This window comes from Manacus candei, unplaced genomic scaffold (genome assembly GCF_025592945.1).
Source record: "Manacus candei isolate 608988 ecotype Guabito, Panama unplaced genomic scaffold, ASM2559294v1 h1tg000028l, whole genome shotgun sequence".
Lineage (NCBI taxonomy): Eukaryota > Metazoa > Chordata > Aves > Passeriformes > Pipridae > Manacus > Manacus candei.
The window spans coordinates 19,565,251-19,582,599 of NW_026138076.1; the positions used below are offsets into that span (position 1 = coordinate 19,565,251).

Genomic DNA, 17,349 nt, shown 5'->3' on the forward strand with positions numbered 1-17,349 from the left:
CTCAGAACTGTCTTAGGTCTATTAATGCTTTTTGGCTCAAAGGTTTGGATACAGTGGTCCTGGAAACAGTGGAACTATGGTTCCTACACTCACCACCAGAACTGATGGATTCCATGTGACCATTTCTGATAATTGCAGTCTTGATGAATGGCACATTTCCTTAATTTATCAAGCTGAAAAAAAAATTAGTTTCTCTTTTCCATATTTATTTTCAACTTTCTTTTATTGTAGTCATTATCAGTCTTACACCAATGTTAAATTTACCACCTGCCCAAGTATTTGGTTCCTGAAAAGCTGCATAAAGACACTTCCTTCCTGTCCAGGAATTTATGTAGTCAATGACAGGTCACAACATCAGTACTGATTTCTCCTAATATGCTACTAATATCCACAAACTTGATAGAGAAACTGAATGATAGTACATTCCTAGAGTTGTTTTGTGAATTTTGGCTTTAGATATATATATTTAGATATATAGACAACTTGTCTAGTTCTATATGCCAAACACTGGAAAATCATAATTTCTATTCAGGCTGTATGATGATACATACAACCTGTTTTATCTGTTTTATGACAAGGAAAAGGTGAGTACTTTTGTAAGCAGTTTTTATCAGCAAAATACATTCAAATTGCAATTTATATTAAATGCAAACTGCAAAGTTTTTGGAGACTGAACTAATCAAGTGTTTTTAATTACCCTGACTTCTTCCTAGAAAGGTATGAAAATAATTTTAGCTAAATTAACTTATATGTAGTCAATTTTAGAGGTACAATCTCTTGAAATAATGAGCTCTACATGCGCATAATTTATGAATTGTATTTTTTGTTTAAGAAGTTTTATCATTAAAAGACAAAAGGAGTGAAAGCATTTAACTGTATTTCAGTAATAAGTAAAGCAGAGCTCCTGTCAAATGATGGTGTCACATTCTGGGAGGAATAAAAAGGAAGTGTCAGATAAGGTAAAATCAAGTAGATTGCTTGCTGTGTGGTGATTCTGCTGTGTGGAGAGAAAGGGACGGTATTGTCTCATGGAAAAGACAGTTTACATATTTCATTCTCCTTCAAGCTCTCTGTGAAAATCATCTACCATTATGATTGCAGGGTGATACATAACATGCTGTTGCCAAGAAAGGTTAATTGCAAACTTATTTTAGCAGATGCAGAGAAAAAAGAAAGCACACAACAAAAGGCAAAAGGAAAGTGTTGGTGGTCTATGTTGTCCCTCTTAGGGCAATACAGTTTTGTTTCCTTCTGAGACTGTCTGTATTTTTGGCTAAAGTAACTTCAGTTAGAACAAAAAACTGTCCTTGGAAAATTTCTTTTCAACATTAGTAACTTTAAAAATAAAAAGTTTTTTCTTTGATGTTTGGGGGCTTTTTTTCCCCCAGTTCTTCTGAAGACACTTGGAGCCAACACCCACACTCTCACTAAAGACAGTAACAGCATTTGCCAGGGTGATTCCATCCTGTGTACTAGATAAAATATTAGGGTCTATGTATGCAGGAGACTTAATTGCATGATGAATGATTTTGTTTCAGGACCATTCTGATCAAAACTTCGTCTGTCTGGGGCTCTGACACACACATAAAAGACTAGCTTTCTACTACCTATCACACTGAAGTCTGTCAACCCAGGATGAGATGAATGTCAGAACCAGCATTAGGAAGGACTGGAAAAATATAGCAAAGGGGAAGTCTATGATGGCCTGCAGATAGATCATATTTGCTGTATATATTATATCTCATAAATTATTCTTAGTGTAGGTTGTCTTGCAATAGACATTTTTTTGAGTAAATATTTGTCCTTTTTTCCTTCATACAGAGGTGCAGAGAGTAGACAAGAATACTCAAAGCATTGCAATAGCAACTATTCAATAAGAACCTGTGAATCCAAGGTATTAAGCACTAGAAAACAGTCAAAGTCAAAAAGTGCAGTAGCCATGTTACATCATTCCATACAAAATCTGTTTCTTGAGTCCACCTCTTGTTTTATTTTAGAAGAAGACTCTTTTATTTTTGCTTTTAGAGGAAAGAACTGTCTTTACTTTTATTTCTATAGAGAAAAGTGTGTTAGCTGGCTTTTGCAATATGTTATCTTACCTACATGAAATGAGGAACTGTGGTTTTTACAAGTCTAAAACTTATAAACACTGCTGAGGTTTAGAATAGCATCTAGAAGTACTCTGTTTAATACAATTTTCAAGCTCATTTTGAACCTAAATGTTTAGTAGAGTAGAGGAATTGAGCTGCTTAATAAAAGGATTTCCAGAAGACAGACAAATGGGAGGAGCTATTGTATTAAGAGGTCTAAATCTAAGACAGCCATTTAGTTTGAGCATATCCTAGCTACTGAAGTAGTCTCAGTCTCCCTTTCTCCTTTCCTGCTGTCTCTCGGTACCTAATTTCATGTTAAACCTGTGTCTCTAACTGTTTATCAAGGGGGAAAATGAAGTGTTATAGGAGAGGACAATCTTCACAGTCAAATTGCTCCAGGACTCTCTTAGGAAATCTTCATAGCTAGCAATATTTTGGCTGCTAGGCTGGCTATTTGTTGGCCATCTGTCACTGTTAAAAGTAGAATTGTATAGTCTAAACCCATATTAACAGATGTGTTGGAATCAGACTATGATATATCTGCTTCCAAGATCCAAGGCACATACTCTGCAGCACTCCATGAAGATTTATTCAGATATGCTTAACTTAGTTCAATTTTTAGGTTTTGAATCATCTCTGTTCAGCCAGTATAAGATTCTAATTTTAAGTAAATAGATTCATGTAATTTCATCAAGCTATATAGTCTTTAAGCCATAGTCCTCTCTAAATCCATAAAATATTTCACAGTATATCAGTTAGCACTATCAATGACTTGCAAGGAGGGTCAGACTACCATTTACTAGTATCTAAAGCAGTATCAAGAACCTTCAGCAGATATCTCTCCATTCTGCATGAATTACCAGTTGAATGCATGCTTAGTTCTTTTCTTGTTTGTTTATATTTATTCACTTTGTATTTTACTACATTATTTATTTTAATTTCATAGTTATTTAATAAATATTATTAGTCCTTTTTTAATTATTTCTGAGGCACACTATTTCCTTGACTCAGTTTTCTAAAGTGATTCTCCCTTATGAAAACTTTCTATGTAGCTTCCAAAACAGCTACTCAACCTTCCTGGGAACTGTGAACATGATTATGACATTGTAGGGCTACAGTAAGAAAAGTTTTCCCCAAAAGGCATCCTAAGGGTTGCTGAAAAAGAACAAAGAATTTTTAAGCCCTTCCAACTATTGTCTTTGGAACAGTTTGAGACAGGTGAAACTGCAAAGGAGGACTCTTTAGGGCCTGAATTTACTACTTCTGCTTGATTTCTCTTTCACATCCCACACTACTGAAAGTACCTTTTAGTCACATGAGCATATTGCTGCCTGCATAGCCCATTGTTTAAACACCACCTGCCACGGTCAGAGGAGACTGTGCAGTGGAAAGATGTGCTAAAGTAGAAAATTTCTCTTCTTAGGTTACTCACAGTTGGCCACAGCAGCGACAACTAAAAAAACAGTATGTGATATAGGCAGTAACTGAGTGGAACTAAAATCATATAAACTGACTGCAGTATATATTTTTCCACTACCTATTAGTTTCAGCATGGACATTGCAGGAGAATCATGCCACCCCAGCAGCTCTAACATTGTTACCAAAGAATATGGGTAAGAGAGAAATATACACCATCACATGCATATACACCACTACATTCACTTCACATGCATAGATACAACATTCGTAAAGCCAGCACTTTTGGTGCCTTTAGCACACTTAAATCCCTGGTTAGGCTAGACTCACAAACACAAAGAATGTTACCTTGTTTCAGGAAAGAATGCTTATCCTTTAGGAAGCCCTCAATAGCTTTTCTTTCTTTTGCATGACAAAAATCTGTCCATTTTATGGATTGTGAGCACATCTAGATTTTACTCTAATCTGAAACTACCATCAGGTCATAATTTGTTGCTCAGCCTCAGCAAACCCACAATACCAGAAAGTATCCTATCCTTCTCCTAGGCAGTCTCTGTGACACCTACAGTGCATATCAAAATCAACTAGATCTTATCTTTTATGTACTGCAAATTAATTCTAGAGCAATGCTCTTAGATGCTTGTCTATCTCCTTTGCCGGCTGAGATGACTTCATGGGTATGTCTGTTCTGATCAAGCAACCAGTCAAATAGATTAAACCTCAGCTAAGCTGGCTTTGAATTTGAAATGGAATACAGGAAGAGAAAAGAGGTCCACAGCTGGATGCTGGCTTTAGTTGGGAAACAACAGCTCAGCCTCTGCTGCCTGCCTCCTATCTGAAGCTCACATAGTTAGAGCAAGAGTTTTCTTTTTCCACCCTGTTTTATTAGCTAAGTTTATGCGGGTGGTTCTGGTGTCAGTCAGGAAGGGAAAAAACTATCACCTCTTCCACACTTAGACCAGCAACTGCTGCAACTGCAGTGCTGAGACTGACTTCCAACTGCTGCCTTTCTCTAATATTCAGTAGTTGAGTAACAGAGAAAAGCATCTAACCTGGGTAACCACCAGTCTCCCTGGGGAGTTGCCTTATATTAATTGTTCAGTGCTGTAATGGAACAAAGGAACACAGTGGTCTTGACTAGGAAGCACTGATATATGTGCCTGGCATGTCCATAAACTCAATGGGTCTAAGATAAAGGCAGGACTCTTGTCACACATGGTGTGGAGTTAATTTTCCACTTTGAGACTCACTTCACTTTCTTTTATCCTTTTTTTTTTGTTTGTTTTTGGTGCTGTAGATTTTGAGGGGTTTTTTACCTTGGCCAATGATGTTTCCAAAAATACAAAACCAAGCAAAAAATTGTTGACACATCATTCAGTCCTAGTTCTGGCCACTTCATAAGCCCCACTTTTTCCTCCATGGTTACAATATATTCATTCCATTTGCACTTCTTTCATTTAGAATATCTTTCATTTTGTTAGAATCCTGTTGTGCCCAGCTATTCCTCTCTTTCTCCTTAGTTCAGATTTACCTGTCAAATTTTCAGCCACATAAAATAATCCATACTGGAGCTACTATATTATTTACTGGTCCCCGTTTAGCACAATTCAAGTCCACTACAGTACTCAGGGAAGAGTCTCATATCTCTTATCCCACATTTATCTGGACCATACAAGTAATAGCAAATGTTTATTGACGCTTATATTACGCACTCTGATGCCCCTTAGTTTTCTTTCCTAATTTGTTTTGAAAGGAAAATATAGGACCCTGTAAGAAGAAAATGTTGTGTGCTGAATGATTCTTGCTGATGTGATGCCGAACAAAATGACTTTGCAAGAGGCCTAGATTTGGTTGATGCATTTTGCTACTCCTTACCACCATGATTTACTGTGGTGTATGAGGAAACTGTTGCTGTCCAAAGCTACTGAATTAACAGAATGAATGTCACAAAAAAAGAAAACTTCAGGGTAAGAACCAGTTTGAAGTAAGAATATGATTTCAACAAAGGCCAGCCTGTGCAGAACTTCTAGTTACATGGGGTGTACTGACCAGCTAGGAGAAAGAATATATTGTTTAGGTATTCTTTTGAAGACCTTGGAAGAGAAGGGGGAAATCCTGGCCTTTTCCGCAGTAAACACCAAAATTCCCATTCACTTTGTTAAACTAAGATTTCGTCTCATGATTGAAGCAGAAATCAGTCTCAAAGCTAGGGCAGCAGATGGCTGAGCCAGGATTTGGGACACAGATTTCAGGAGTGTAGACAGGATTCAGAAAATGCTGACAATTAGGAATGGAACTAATAATTGAGCTTGCAGATATAAAACTCCTGAGATACAGAAGGTAATTTTAAAATTGAACATCATAAAAATGTCTTTTTAAATTTTTTTTAGTGCCTCAGCAGAATAAAAATGTCATAAAATTACCTTGATTATGTCATCACAGAGAGAACTAATTGCCTCTTAAGAGAATTGTTATGAAAATAATCAAGTTCAGAAAGCATTTACAATCACTTAATATGCCTTGAATAAAAATATTTCAGTTTGACTTTATCTGAAGTTCATTTCTGTATACCTAATACTATTGCCACAGCATAATACACAATATAATAGTATAGGATAAGCTCATAAATAAGTCCATTACAAATATAATTTTAATATGATAAATATCAAATAACTATTAATGAGAAACAATTTGGTATAAAATGGCATTTTGCAAATAAAAATTGATTGGTAAAATAGCTATCAAAGTACTGGAAAACATAACCAAAAAACTTCATATCGCTTAATAAATAAATAACCGTACAGATTTCCATGTTAAACTTAGAATTAGAAATAGCTTTCATTCAAAATAAGGAAGAAAACTGAGTTATGTAATTTCTTACTCTAAGAAATGGTTTAATGTATACACCACTTACAGTTAGAGCATTGCCTCAGCACCATTCATATGTGACTAATATGAACATTGAGCAGAATTAGAAAATCTAATGCGACCAGGTCAAGATCTGTGATATAATCTACAGTTTACAGGATGAAAAAAAAAAAGTAAAACAAGCCAAAAACAAACAAACAAAAAAAAAGCAATCTGGATAATATTAAAAAATGGGTTTATGGCATTTTTGTGAGCCAGCAATAGTTTTCTTTTTGTTGTGCTTTGGTTAAATCAGTAAAAGTTCCTTGATGTTCAGTATCTGGGTAAAACTAGGTAATTTAAGTACCTTCCTAAAGTTGCCTAATACTAAGTCTTCAATTTCTGTTTGAATCTTGGTCATTGTACTTATGAGCTGGAACAGTTTGAATGGGAATAAAGGGAGAGACTTAGCAGACTCTCCTATTGATAACCTAATGCCCATACTGATCTCCCTATATTTTTAGCAATTTTTTTAGACTAAAAAAAATAAAATTAAGTTTAAAATTGAATGAAAATATAAGAGAGATGTTATGCAATGGAGGAGTAAGCACTTTCTTTGCACACAGATGTATCTACAAATCATAAATGGCAAAAAACTGTGATCACCCACAGGAAACTTCTTGTTGTCCTAATGCATTGTGATTCAGTTTTTATATGGAAACAAGTTTCAGAGGTTCTCGAATTGTTAATTTTTCAGGTTTCCTGTCCCTTTTCTTTCCAGTAGATACCCTATTATAATGGAGACTGTGCATATTAAAAAGAGAAATCCAAACATTAATCTTTCATTTGTGAACAAATATATTTGACAGAGCATACATTCTTTTGAATGTGGACTAGATGTTGACAGTAAAAAACATTCTATTTCTATTGAATGTTTCTTCTTTGTTATAAAAAGGAAAGTTTACATGTATTGAAGTCCGATTTCACCTTGAGAGACAGATGGGTTACTATCTCATCCAGATGTACATACCAAGTCTATTGATTGTGATTCTCTCCTGGGTGTCATTTTGGATCAATATGGATGCAGCTCCAGCCAGAGTGGCTTTAGGCATAACAACTGTGCTGACCATGACAACACAAAGCTCAGGTTCACGAGCATCTCTTCCAAAGGTAGGTGAAATTTCGTTTGTTTGTACTACATTAGTTATAATGTTATGTGACAAACACTTTCAATCAACCTTATGTGTTTTGATTATTAGCATTCAACCATTTTCTAAAGGAGATAAATAATTTTGAACTATTTAGGGGGGCTTTTGATTCTCCAGACAAATACATTCTATTTCTCCCATCTCAACCATTTACCCAATCTACTAAATTCCATGAACCTTAACAAGAAATGAAAACAATGTTATTCAATACTACATAAATACTGCTTAGTAATTGACTGGCTCATTCTTTTTCACATCCCAGTATCTGATGACATACTAGCAGTTACAACTGAAATTCTAAAGGCCACAGATCCTAACCTGTTCTCAATTATATTCCTTTCTCAAAAACTGCCAACATTATGAATTACAAACACAGTTACATTAAAATGTAGAAAAATGTGAACCTAAACAGCTCCAAACAATTGTGTAAAAAACATTTACAACACAATGTAAAGCACTTAAAATTTATTTCTATTATTAATTATTCTATTATTAATTATTCAGTTTTCTGAATTATAATTACTTTGAATATTTTCTGTTTCATTTTAAGGCTTATTCCTTGACCTTCTTCATGTGTCATTGCAATCAATAAAAATAAAATGTATACAATAAAAATACACAAAGTCCCATTCTGTGTTAGTTTTACCATAATATTTTTAGGTTGCCTAATTGCATTTTTTCTAAGTAAAATCCATAGCCCTAAGACAACTGAGCATGCTCTGTGTCTTAGATATATGGATCTGAATGCATCCAAATGTAGCATCAACAATGTAAGAGATTAACAGAGAGCTATATATGGTTTTTGTCAGATTTTGAGGCCTGAAGCTAGCTATATTTGCTTATATTAAAAAGCTCTTGTAAATCTGAGCACAAAGAGAGAGCAGGCCTTACTTTCTTGGTTCAGATTATGTCCTGCATCTGAGCTTGGCCATATGGGATTGCAATGAGCTCTATTCTGTATCTGATTCTCAGGACTTTCACTGTGTCAAAATTACCGGACTCATTTAAAACTATATATTTGATTTACTGCAACTATATTAGCAATGAATGAACATATCAGAGTTCTCCACCTATGTCCTTCTTCTACCTAATTTTATTGCAGGAATTTTCAGTTGCATCCATTTTAATACAGGAATTCCGACTGGTCCTACCATAAGCTATTCTTTGATTCTTTAGTGTCATTCACAGATCTCAGTGAGAGAAATGGAGGAAGAGTGTGCGTTTCTTGTGGATTATTTGGTTTGAGATGTTTGTGATACAGTATACTATAAGGAACTGTTAATGATTTAAACACACTTTGTAAAAGAGTAAATTTTAAAAAAATAACAATTTATAGATTGAATTTTTATTCCTCTTATTATGTAATTTCATGTTAAGTTTTGTTTCATAACAGTAGTGTGGGGATGTGGAGGTATTAATGCACTTCCTGCTGACATGAAATACTTAATTTCACATCTGTGGCTTTGACATATTCGGTCTTCTACTATCTCCATAGGTGTCATATGTCAAAGCCATTGACATCTGGATGGCAGTGTGTCTGCTCTTCGTATTTTCTGCACTTTTGGAGTATGCAGCTGTAAACTTTGTGTCAAGGCAGCATAAAGAACTTCTGCGCTTCCGCCGCAAAAGGAAGAAGAGCAAGGTAAAAGTAATGGTATTCACAGCTTTGAAAGAGAACCTGACTGAATTATGCCAGGATATAGGGTTAATTTGGTAAACATGCTACAGTTTAAATTGGCAATATAAATAAAATGACATCACAGCATAAAATTCACTATAGGCAGAGGGTAGCTACAAGGACTGTAAACTGTATAAATCCAACTTGAATTCCCGAAGGAGGGATTAAGAGGGATTTAAATGAGGCGTGGAGCATGTAGGAGCCATCTGCACAAACATGAATTTCACTCTGTTAGAGGAGTTAGATTATTCTCCAGTGAATGAATATTGCTGGTATTTGCAGCAGTTTGTACTACATTGAGATTCAACAAATAATGTTTCCTAATTTAATTCTAGTACTCAATTCAAAGCCTTAACAGCTGCATTTCATGCAAATATTTTTTAATACAAGAAATACTTTTTCAATTAACATTATTGGTGAAGAATAAACATTTTAATTTAAAAGGCTGATAAATGTGTGTTTTTTTCTTCTGTCCTGCTAATTCAGTGTAAATTGTTCATACAAATAGTAAAAAACTTTAATATAGTAATGGCTATTAATATTTATTTTATAGCTGGAGATATATAGACTACAATAAAATAACTCACTACCAGTGTGTAAAGTCAAACAGCTAAGGCAAGTTTGAACTCTGAAGCCTGTAGTTAAATCAAGTAATAATGAAAATTTCTTACGGCAGTATATAATTCCTACTTCTGATTTCATGAAGAGTAAATAGTTCTCCAGCCTATCCATTAAATGAGTACCCACCTTTCCACAGGCTTTTAGTTACTATCTAGAATATTACTAGTGAATAGAAGTCTGATCAAAGCAACATGATTCTGTTCTGTTGTCTTTCATTCCTGAAGACTTACCTCATGTTTACTGCTTACATGCAAAGAGAAGACATTTTATATGTTGTTTTGCTCTTACTTAAAAGATATTGCAAATCTACACTGCTGTAAAACCTACCTAAGCAGTCTCTGCTAGTAAGACTCTGTGTTAAGAGGCAGGCTGGACAGTTAAATGAAAATGACATTTTCACACGTTTGCCTGCCCTTGTGTATTGAGTCCCAGATTTCTTAAGCTGCACAGAGAAACTCATCTACTGTAGCCTAGATGATGATTCAGACTGCATGTACCTGCTTTCAACATTCATCCCGGTGAAGAATGGGCTTTGTTCTTCTCCCTGACAGTAGCAGAAAAAATAGAATTTTTGTGACAGAGTGTTTCTGAAACATGGCAGCTCTCTGAAAGCTGCTTAAATGTTTGGAATGGGAAGAATGGGATGAGGCAGACACAGATTACTGGACAGATGTAGGTGAGCCCCAACAAATGCATGGTGTATCAAATACAAACAGCTGTGGTGAGTGATATATTATGTCACTGTACCTTTAGTCCATTCATCTTTCTTACCATGTTGAGAAAGTTTCTTCTGGATCTCAAGCAAATTCACCACATTCAACTTTAATGACATCTTTCTTAAATACAGGTCAGTTATTATGAGCATAGGGTTAGAAACTGGTAGGTGATATCTTCCTTCCTTGGAATCAAACCAAATCTCTTTCCAGCTCTCTCTTAGCAAGACTTCAAACTCACCAAAGACACTTATTCAGCAATCACAATCAATGAAATTTCAGCTTAGAGGTATGTAAGGGAGGATCCACGATATACAAAATAATGCTAAAAGAAGACCTCTTAAAAAAAATATGCACATGAATAACCTCACTGATTTAAGTGTTTTGCTGGATTAGTGCTTGACATCACGGTATTTTTGAATTCAAGCTTAGAAGTCCTTATTCTAATTTTACACTTCAGTTGACAGTCTTTATCTTCAGGTAGGTTGCCTCCTAGGTTGTCATAAAATCACAGGATTAAGCCTAGAGACTTCAGGGTATGTACTAAAGTACTCCCCTTAGATTCTGAAGGATGGAGACATGCACTTCAATGCTTTTCTTCATAACAAACCCAGGTGAGGGTATTAAATATTTTTGGGGGTATATGGCTTTCCCTTCCTCCTGTATCTGTAAGCTTCATCATGAGACAGGCTTCTCAGTATAAATTCACCAAAAAATACTTTCTTCCTATGCAAGGTTATGATTTTAGAGAAACAGTAATTTTTCAGAAAATATTAATTTAACTAAATGTTTCCTGACTCACTTCCAACCCAGGTAGAGCTAGAGCTCCTGGTCAGAGTTAACCTCTGAGAATACACCTTCTCAAGCTTTAGAGACAGCTCAGCTAACTGATTCTCTCTTTCTCAATGTTTTATTAAACCATTCCTTGCCAACAAGTATACAGGATTGGAAACATTACAGCATGGAGATTTTATTTCCTCCAAAAATTTGGATCACATCCTAAACCCTCTGGTATACAAATAATAAAGTTTTACAGATTAAAAAATTCAGTAAAAAACTAGCTTTCCTTACCACAAATATTATTATTTATTCACCACAATTTCTAACATGAAATGTAGTCCCCAGGATCATAAGTCAAAGTAACCTGTTTTTTCTTTCTCTTTTGTCTTTTTCAAAGTTGGCTACTACAGCTCATGATTATAAAGTTTTGTATGTTTGTTATGCTATTGGACTAGGTCAAACAGACGCTAGCTGTCAAGAATTAGATTGCATTAGCTTTTAAAATTGTATAAAGAAATGTTTATTTTGCCACAAAGTCAAAAAAGGTGAAAAGAAGTTATTTTAAAAGGCTGCATTTAAAATAAACTCCAGAGGCTCCCTTGAACATTACATCCTCTTCCTTTGCAAAGTGAAAAACACTATTCTATTCAGTATTTACGTCCAAAACTATTAGAGAAATATATCCATTAGGATAACTTATTAGACTTTTACATTCTTCATGCTTCCATTCTTGGGACACTTTACTAATGTTGGGTTTTTCTACCAGGTGAATTCTAACTGTTAAGTACAGATTTTTTTTTTTGCATTGGTATTTTATCTGCAACGGCACAGCAAAACTTATAGCGATTCGACTGTGTTGCAAAAGTAAAAAAATAGATGAGTTTGGAAATATTTTGTTCTAGATATGTGTTGACAGAAGAGAATATTTATGAATAATATCTAATTGCAGTAAGGCAGTTGAAGAATTTTCAAAGCCTATTTTCTTTGTAATTAGAAAAATATGCTTGTTGCAAGAAATATTTACTTTTACCAAGTAACTGAAACAATAGTGCAATGTTTGAATTTCAGTGCCTTTGGGAGGTCAGTGGATCCATTTTCCTGACTTAAGTCAAGATCATTTATACCTAATTCACCTCAGTCATAAAAATTCCACAAGCTCCCCTTAAATCTATTCCAATTGTTTAAAAAGTTTTTTACTACTGCTTTTTTTGACCTCTCATGGTTTGTTTAGGAGGGGCACAGAAAACAGATTACTTCTTTCCTTTATGTCACCATTTGCACATTTCCATTCAATCTTTTCTTTAAGTATGCCCAGTTGGTACAGTTTTGGGGTCTGGGTTGGGGGTTTGGTTGTTTTGGGTTTTTTTAAGTTTGTTTTTTCTCATTTGCCTTCCCTGGAAATTCTCCTAATAAGTCCATATACTTCCTCAAAACTGTGTTTGCGACATGAACAGCATGAAATCTACCCAGTAACAGTTAAAAACAGCCAAAGGATCAAATGATTCAAATTATACACTTGTTTATCCAAATTGTTTTACCATTTGTCTTCTAAAAAACATCGTGTTATTGACCCATATCAGGACTGTGACCTTCCATATCTTCTGGGTCTTTTTCCAGAACTACTGCAGAGCCATTGGGTTTCCATCTTATGCTTGCAAAGTTGATCATTTCTGGCTAAATGTAGTACCTTGTATTTGCATCTACTGACTCTGCTTCTGTATTTTTCAGATGCTTTGTTCAAATCATTGAATTCAATTCTAACTCTAAACATATCCTCAAACAAATTTGAAGGTTTTCATAGGTTGGAATATTTTGTAAATTTAATTAAAAGTATGGGTTATTCCTTCTCATTGCTGGTTGAAAACACAAAGGAACTGGAATCTCTCTCTTAAAAAGCATATGATGAAACTTGGACAAGACCCTTGCAGTGAAATATACGGTTATACAAATTGCAATTGTGTACAGAGCTGTAATAAGATATTTTGGGATACAAAGCTCATCTATCCTTGCCATTTTTCTAATGCTTTTTCCAACTATAGTCACTTCCTCTTTTTTACACCATCTAGTTCATTTGCCACCTCCCTTCCCAGACAACAGTTACAGCACCATCAAAGGCAGTTCTTAGGTATAACAGCACCCTCTGGCCACACTTTTTATGATTGTAAGTATGGACCTCATTCAATGATTCCAGATAACTAAATGGCAAATTTCTTTCCAGAGGTCCAATCCAGTTTGCACAGAATTAACAAAAATTTTGAAGTGTCTGGGATTGTGTTATAAATACATTTATAAATAAAAACTATTATTGCAACATAATATACAACCTACTCATTGCATTTGCCAATGAGCATCACAATAGGCATAGGAGATTTTTTTAAAGGGTCTAATACCTTTATGATTGCAAAAATGGCATAATGAATCCTGAGAACAGGGGAATTTTGGTTCTCAATTTGAGACCTCATTTGTTATTCAGTATATGAGCCATAGTGCTTTGTCTCTGACAGAGAAAAAACCTGTCTAGTGAACAGAATTATTTCAGAAACACTATATTACCATTCCTTCAGAATGAATGAATATTAATTATTCATTTACAGTTACACTCCTTTCCGTCTTGAAAGAAAAAGGAAAAAAATGTCAGAATTAGAAGTCATACAGGGATACTGGAACACACCTATGATCAGTGCTTTTTCTTAGTTGCATTTACATTCTATGGGGAAAAATATTAACTCTGTATATATACTGAATAATAACACTTTTATTTTAGATCAGCTGTTAATATGTATTTAGTTTTCAGGACTATTCAATCTTTTAACCCTATTTTCAAAAATCTAAAGATCACCACATCTTTAGAGAGGAAAATAGACATGCAAACTAGATTGTCTGTAATGGTAATCACACCTCTTTTCTTTTGTTTTCTTTTTGGTCAACCCATCCGTTTTGATGAAAGTATTTTGAGGGAATTCTTGATGGAAATGAAATCAGTGAATCATTACAGCATAGCAATGGCTTGAGATGTACAGGACCTATAGACGGGACTTTGCCTCAAATCTACAGTACAAATTTAAGGGTAAACTATGAAGAAGATTTCCCATTTGTCATAATGTGATATCCAATCATTAATAGAGGCCCTGTCCTTTTGTCTGAAATAATGTCTTCCCATGTGAACTTCATATACCTTCATTGCTACCTGTATGTGATGACGTGAAATGTTAATAAAGGTACTGTCTTGGTAATTTCATAATCCATTTTGATCTGTTTAAATCTGGATTAAAACATAGTATTAAAATTTTGCAGCTTGTAGTGCAAGACAATTCATTAACACTTTCCTTCTCAAAAACAGTAAAAAAGGTAGTGTTCAAATTACCAGAGCCAAGGCTTCAAATAAGCTTTCAAGTTGCTACCACAACCTATAATCAATAGGCTGTGGAGTTATTTTCAGCCCTTATATATATTATTTCTCAAGATAAATGTATTATTAAATATATGGATGGAAAACAGCGTGGTGACAAGACCACAGACAGTGACAGTTTTCTATTAATTTATACTTAAGTATTTTGTAGAACAGCACTGATACAGAAGTAACCTAATTGAAATTACTTCCTTCAGATCTTCAAAGAATTCTAACTTTCTAAATGAAAATTGTTATCTAAATTTACTTGCACTCTTAAATTACAGTAATTTTAATAGAGATGATAAAATATTTATATCTAGCTGTATGCGGAATAACTTTCCAGTTGTGAATTTTAGAGCTGAACATGTGACAAGTGCATTCAAATCAAACTCTTACTAAAATTCATTCATGATAGGATTTTTTAAGTTTTATCAAAAATCTATGAGAAATCACTTTCTTTGGTGATGATCCACTAAAATACACAAAGGGAAATAAAAGCTTCCTTATTATTTACAAAATTCAAATAATCTAACCAATATGGAGGACTTTTTCAGGGGAATTCACTGTCCAGATTATCAGCTGGAGTATACAGGGTATACCATGTATACCATGACAGTCTTTTAGATGATTTCTACAGTGACAGACTCAGAGGCATGCATTCTGAGAAATATTTCTAGTCAAAAAGACAGACTTTAACCAAACCAATCAACAATAAAAAAAAATGGCATGTCACTGACATAAATGCCTTTGAAAAAGTACTCAAAAGTTAACATAAATAATAACAGTAAATGCATCTTTCCTGCTGTGCACAAGCACCCTCATACGAATCTGAGGCCAAGTTAGTGATTTTGCTGCATTACGAACCTGCTGGAAACTTGCAGAACCACATTTTGAATAATCCAGTTGCTACCCTAGAAAAGAACTATGGTGGCAATTCCTGCTTATCCATTAGCCCTAGCGCTTTGATCTGACTTGGCAGGCTCCAAACATCCTGCCTGACCTCATGGAGACACCATCCAACAGACAATGGGCAAAAATGCTGGACTCCTAGAAGGACCTTCACATCACTTCCTCAACAACAGAGGGCATTTCCAAGCAGCCTGCTGGCAGACTGAATACAGGATGTCTGCAAGCATAAAAAAAAAAATGAGAGATCTGTCCTTGAAAACATTCTAGGGGATCATTCCATTCAAGTAAGCCTAAAACAGAGACAGTAAAGTTTTAGTGCCTCATCCTGAAAACATGTATAACTGAAAGCTGCTACTCAGGAATTATTTTACTGTCTTTCTCAGTCTGTGCAATTATAAGCATTATTTTCTGGAGAAGCATGAAAAGACAAAACTCTGAAATGCACATATGACAGTGTTTAAATGGCAAGTTTATGGTAAATTCTCAAAGTCCACGCATTTGTAACTTAATACTTCTGTTAGCTGAAATACAACACTACAACTCCTCTGGAATGCAACTGCTCTAAAGATGTTATTTCCCATTCTTTTCTGACAGGAGAGGAACACTATTGTAGTAATTAAATCTCTGTTTTATCACGTCATCAAATAATGATCCTATCATTTTGTATTTCTGTTATTCATTTCCATAGTAAAATAAGTCAGTGATTTTTCCTCCTCCTTTTCTTTCATGTTAATTTTTCTTTATTTTTGTGTTTTTAAAGGCAAAATCTAATACAAATTTGAAGTACAGTAGTTTCAGTGAACTATATTACTCTCTTCGTTTATTTAGTTTACATATATGAAAAAGTATTGCAGTTGGGGGATAACTACATCTCTGCTGGATGGTCATGCTGATGGCCAAATAATTCACTTCAAACTTAGTGATTTATCTGCATTCTTTTGTAGCTAACTTATTCAACTGTTAAGAATCCTCACTGGATTTTTTTTAAAAATAGTAATTAAAAATGGTTCTCCAAGTAAGTACTATTGATGGAAGTTTTAAATATTTTTAGAATTAATTCTCCATTGAAAAATATTTTCAGATTTACCAAATGTCACAGGCAGTTTCAGAATGAAAAGTTTGGAAGCTTGGATTTAACTGAACTCTTTGAGAAATTCTATTTGTATAAACTAAGAGGTTAAAGTTAAAAAAAATTGCTTCAGAACTATTGAATTGAAACTCTAATTATTTGACTTTGGCACATAAATAAATAAATACTTTTTTATGTAGGAAGTGCTTAAAAATATCAAAAATTCGCTTACAAAAGGAAAATTGCTGCTCACCTCCTTTTATAATACTTATGTGAATTATTTTTCAAAATAATTATGTAAGAACTAACGTATACATAATAATTTATATACTTCACGAAAGTCTAAAATCCTAAAGCAACTAGGATAAATTAGGCACGAAAAATAGACATTCTTTAATTTAAAATTATTGAAAAAATGGTGAATGCCATCAAAATCATGTGACTATCCTTGAGGCACCTACATAGTGAAAGAGTATACTGGAATATGTTTCAGAACCAAATTTGGCTCTGGCTTCACAGACTATATATCATTTATTTGCCTGCATATGTGCCTCTTTTACTGCTTGAGGATACTTATAACTAGATAAAGAGAAGTAAAAAATATGTCTCCAGACACAAGCAACA

At 34.4% G+C, this 17,349-nt stretch overlaps 1 protein-coding gene across 3 annotated transcripts in view; it reads left to right on the plus strand.

The window, feature by feature from the left end:
- Window positions 1-17,349, plus strand: part of GLRA3 (glycine receptor alpha 3) — an 86,898-nt gene that overhangs the window by 63,568 nt on the left and 5,981 nt on the right. Inside the window, exons 7-9 of one of the 3 annotated variants that reach the window (XM_051790184.1) lie at window positions 7,312-7,526; window positions 9,060-9,206; window positions 14,304-14,423. In XM_051790184.1, coding sequence (XP_051646144.1) covers window positions 7,312-7,526; window positions 9,060-9,206; window positions 14,304-14,423 — 482 coding nt within the window. The remainder of the gene's footprint in view (window positions 1-7,311; window positions 7,527-9,059; window positions 9,207-14,303; window positions 14,424-17,349) is intronic. The other 2 variants (XM_051790186.1, XM_051790185.1) reach the window with 2 other exon arrangements.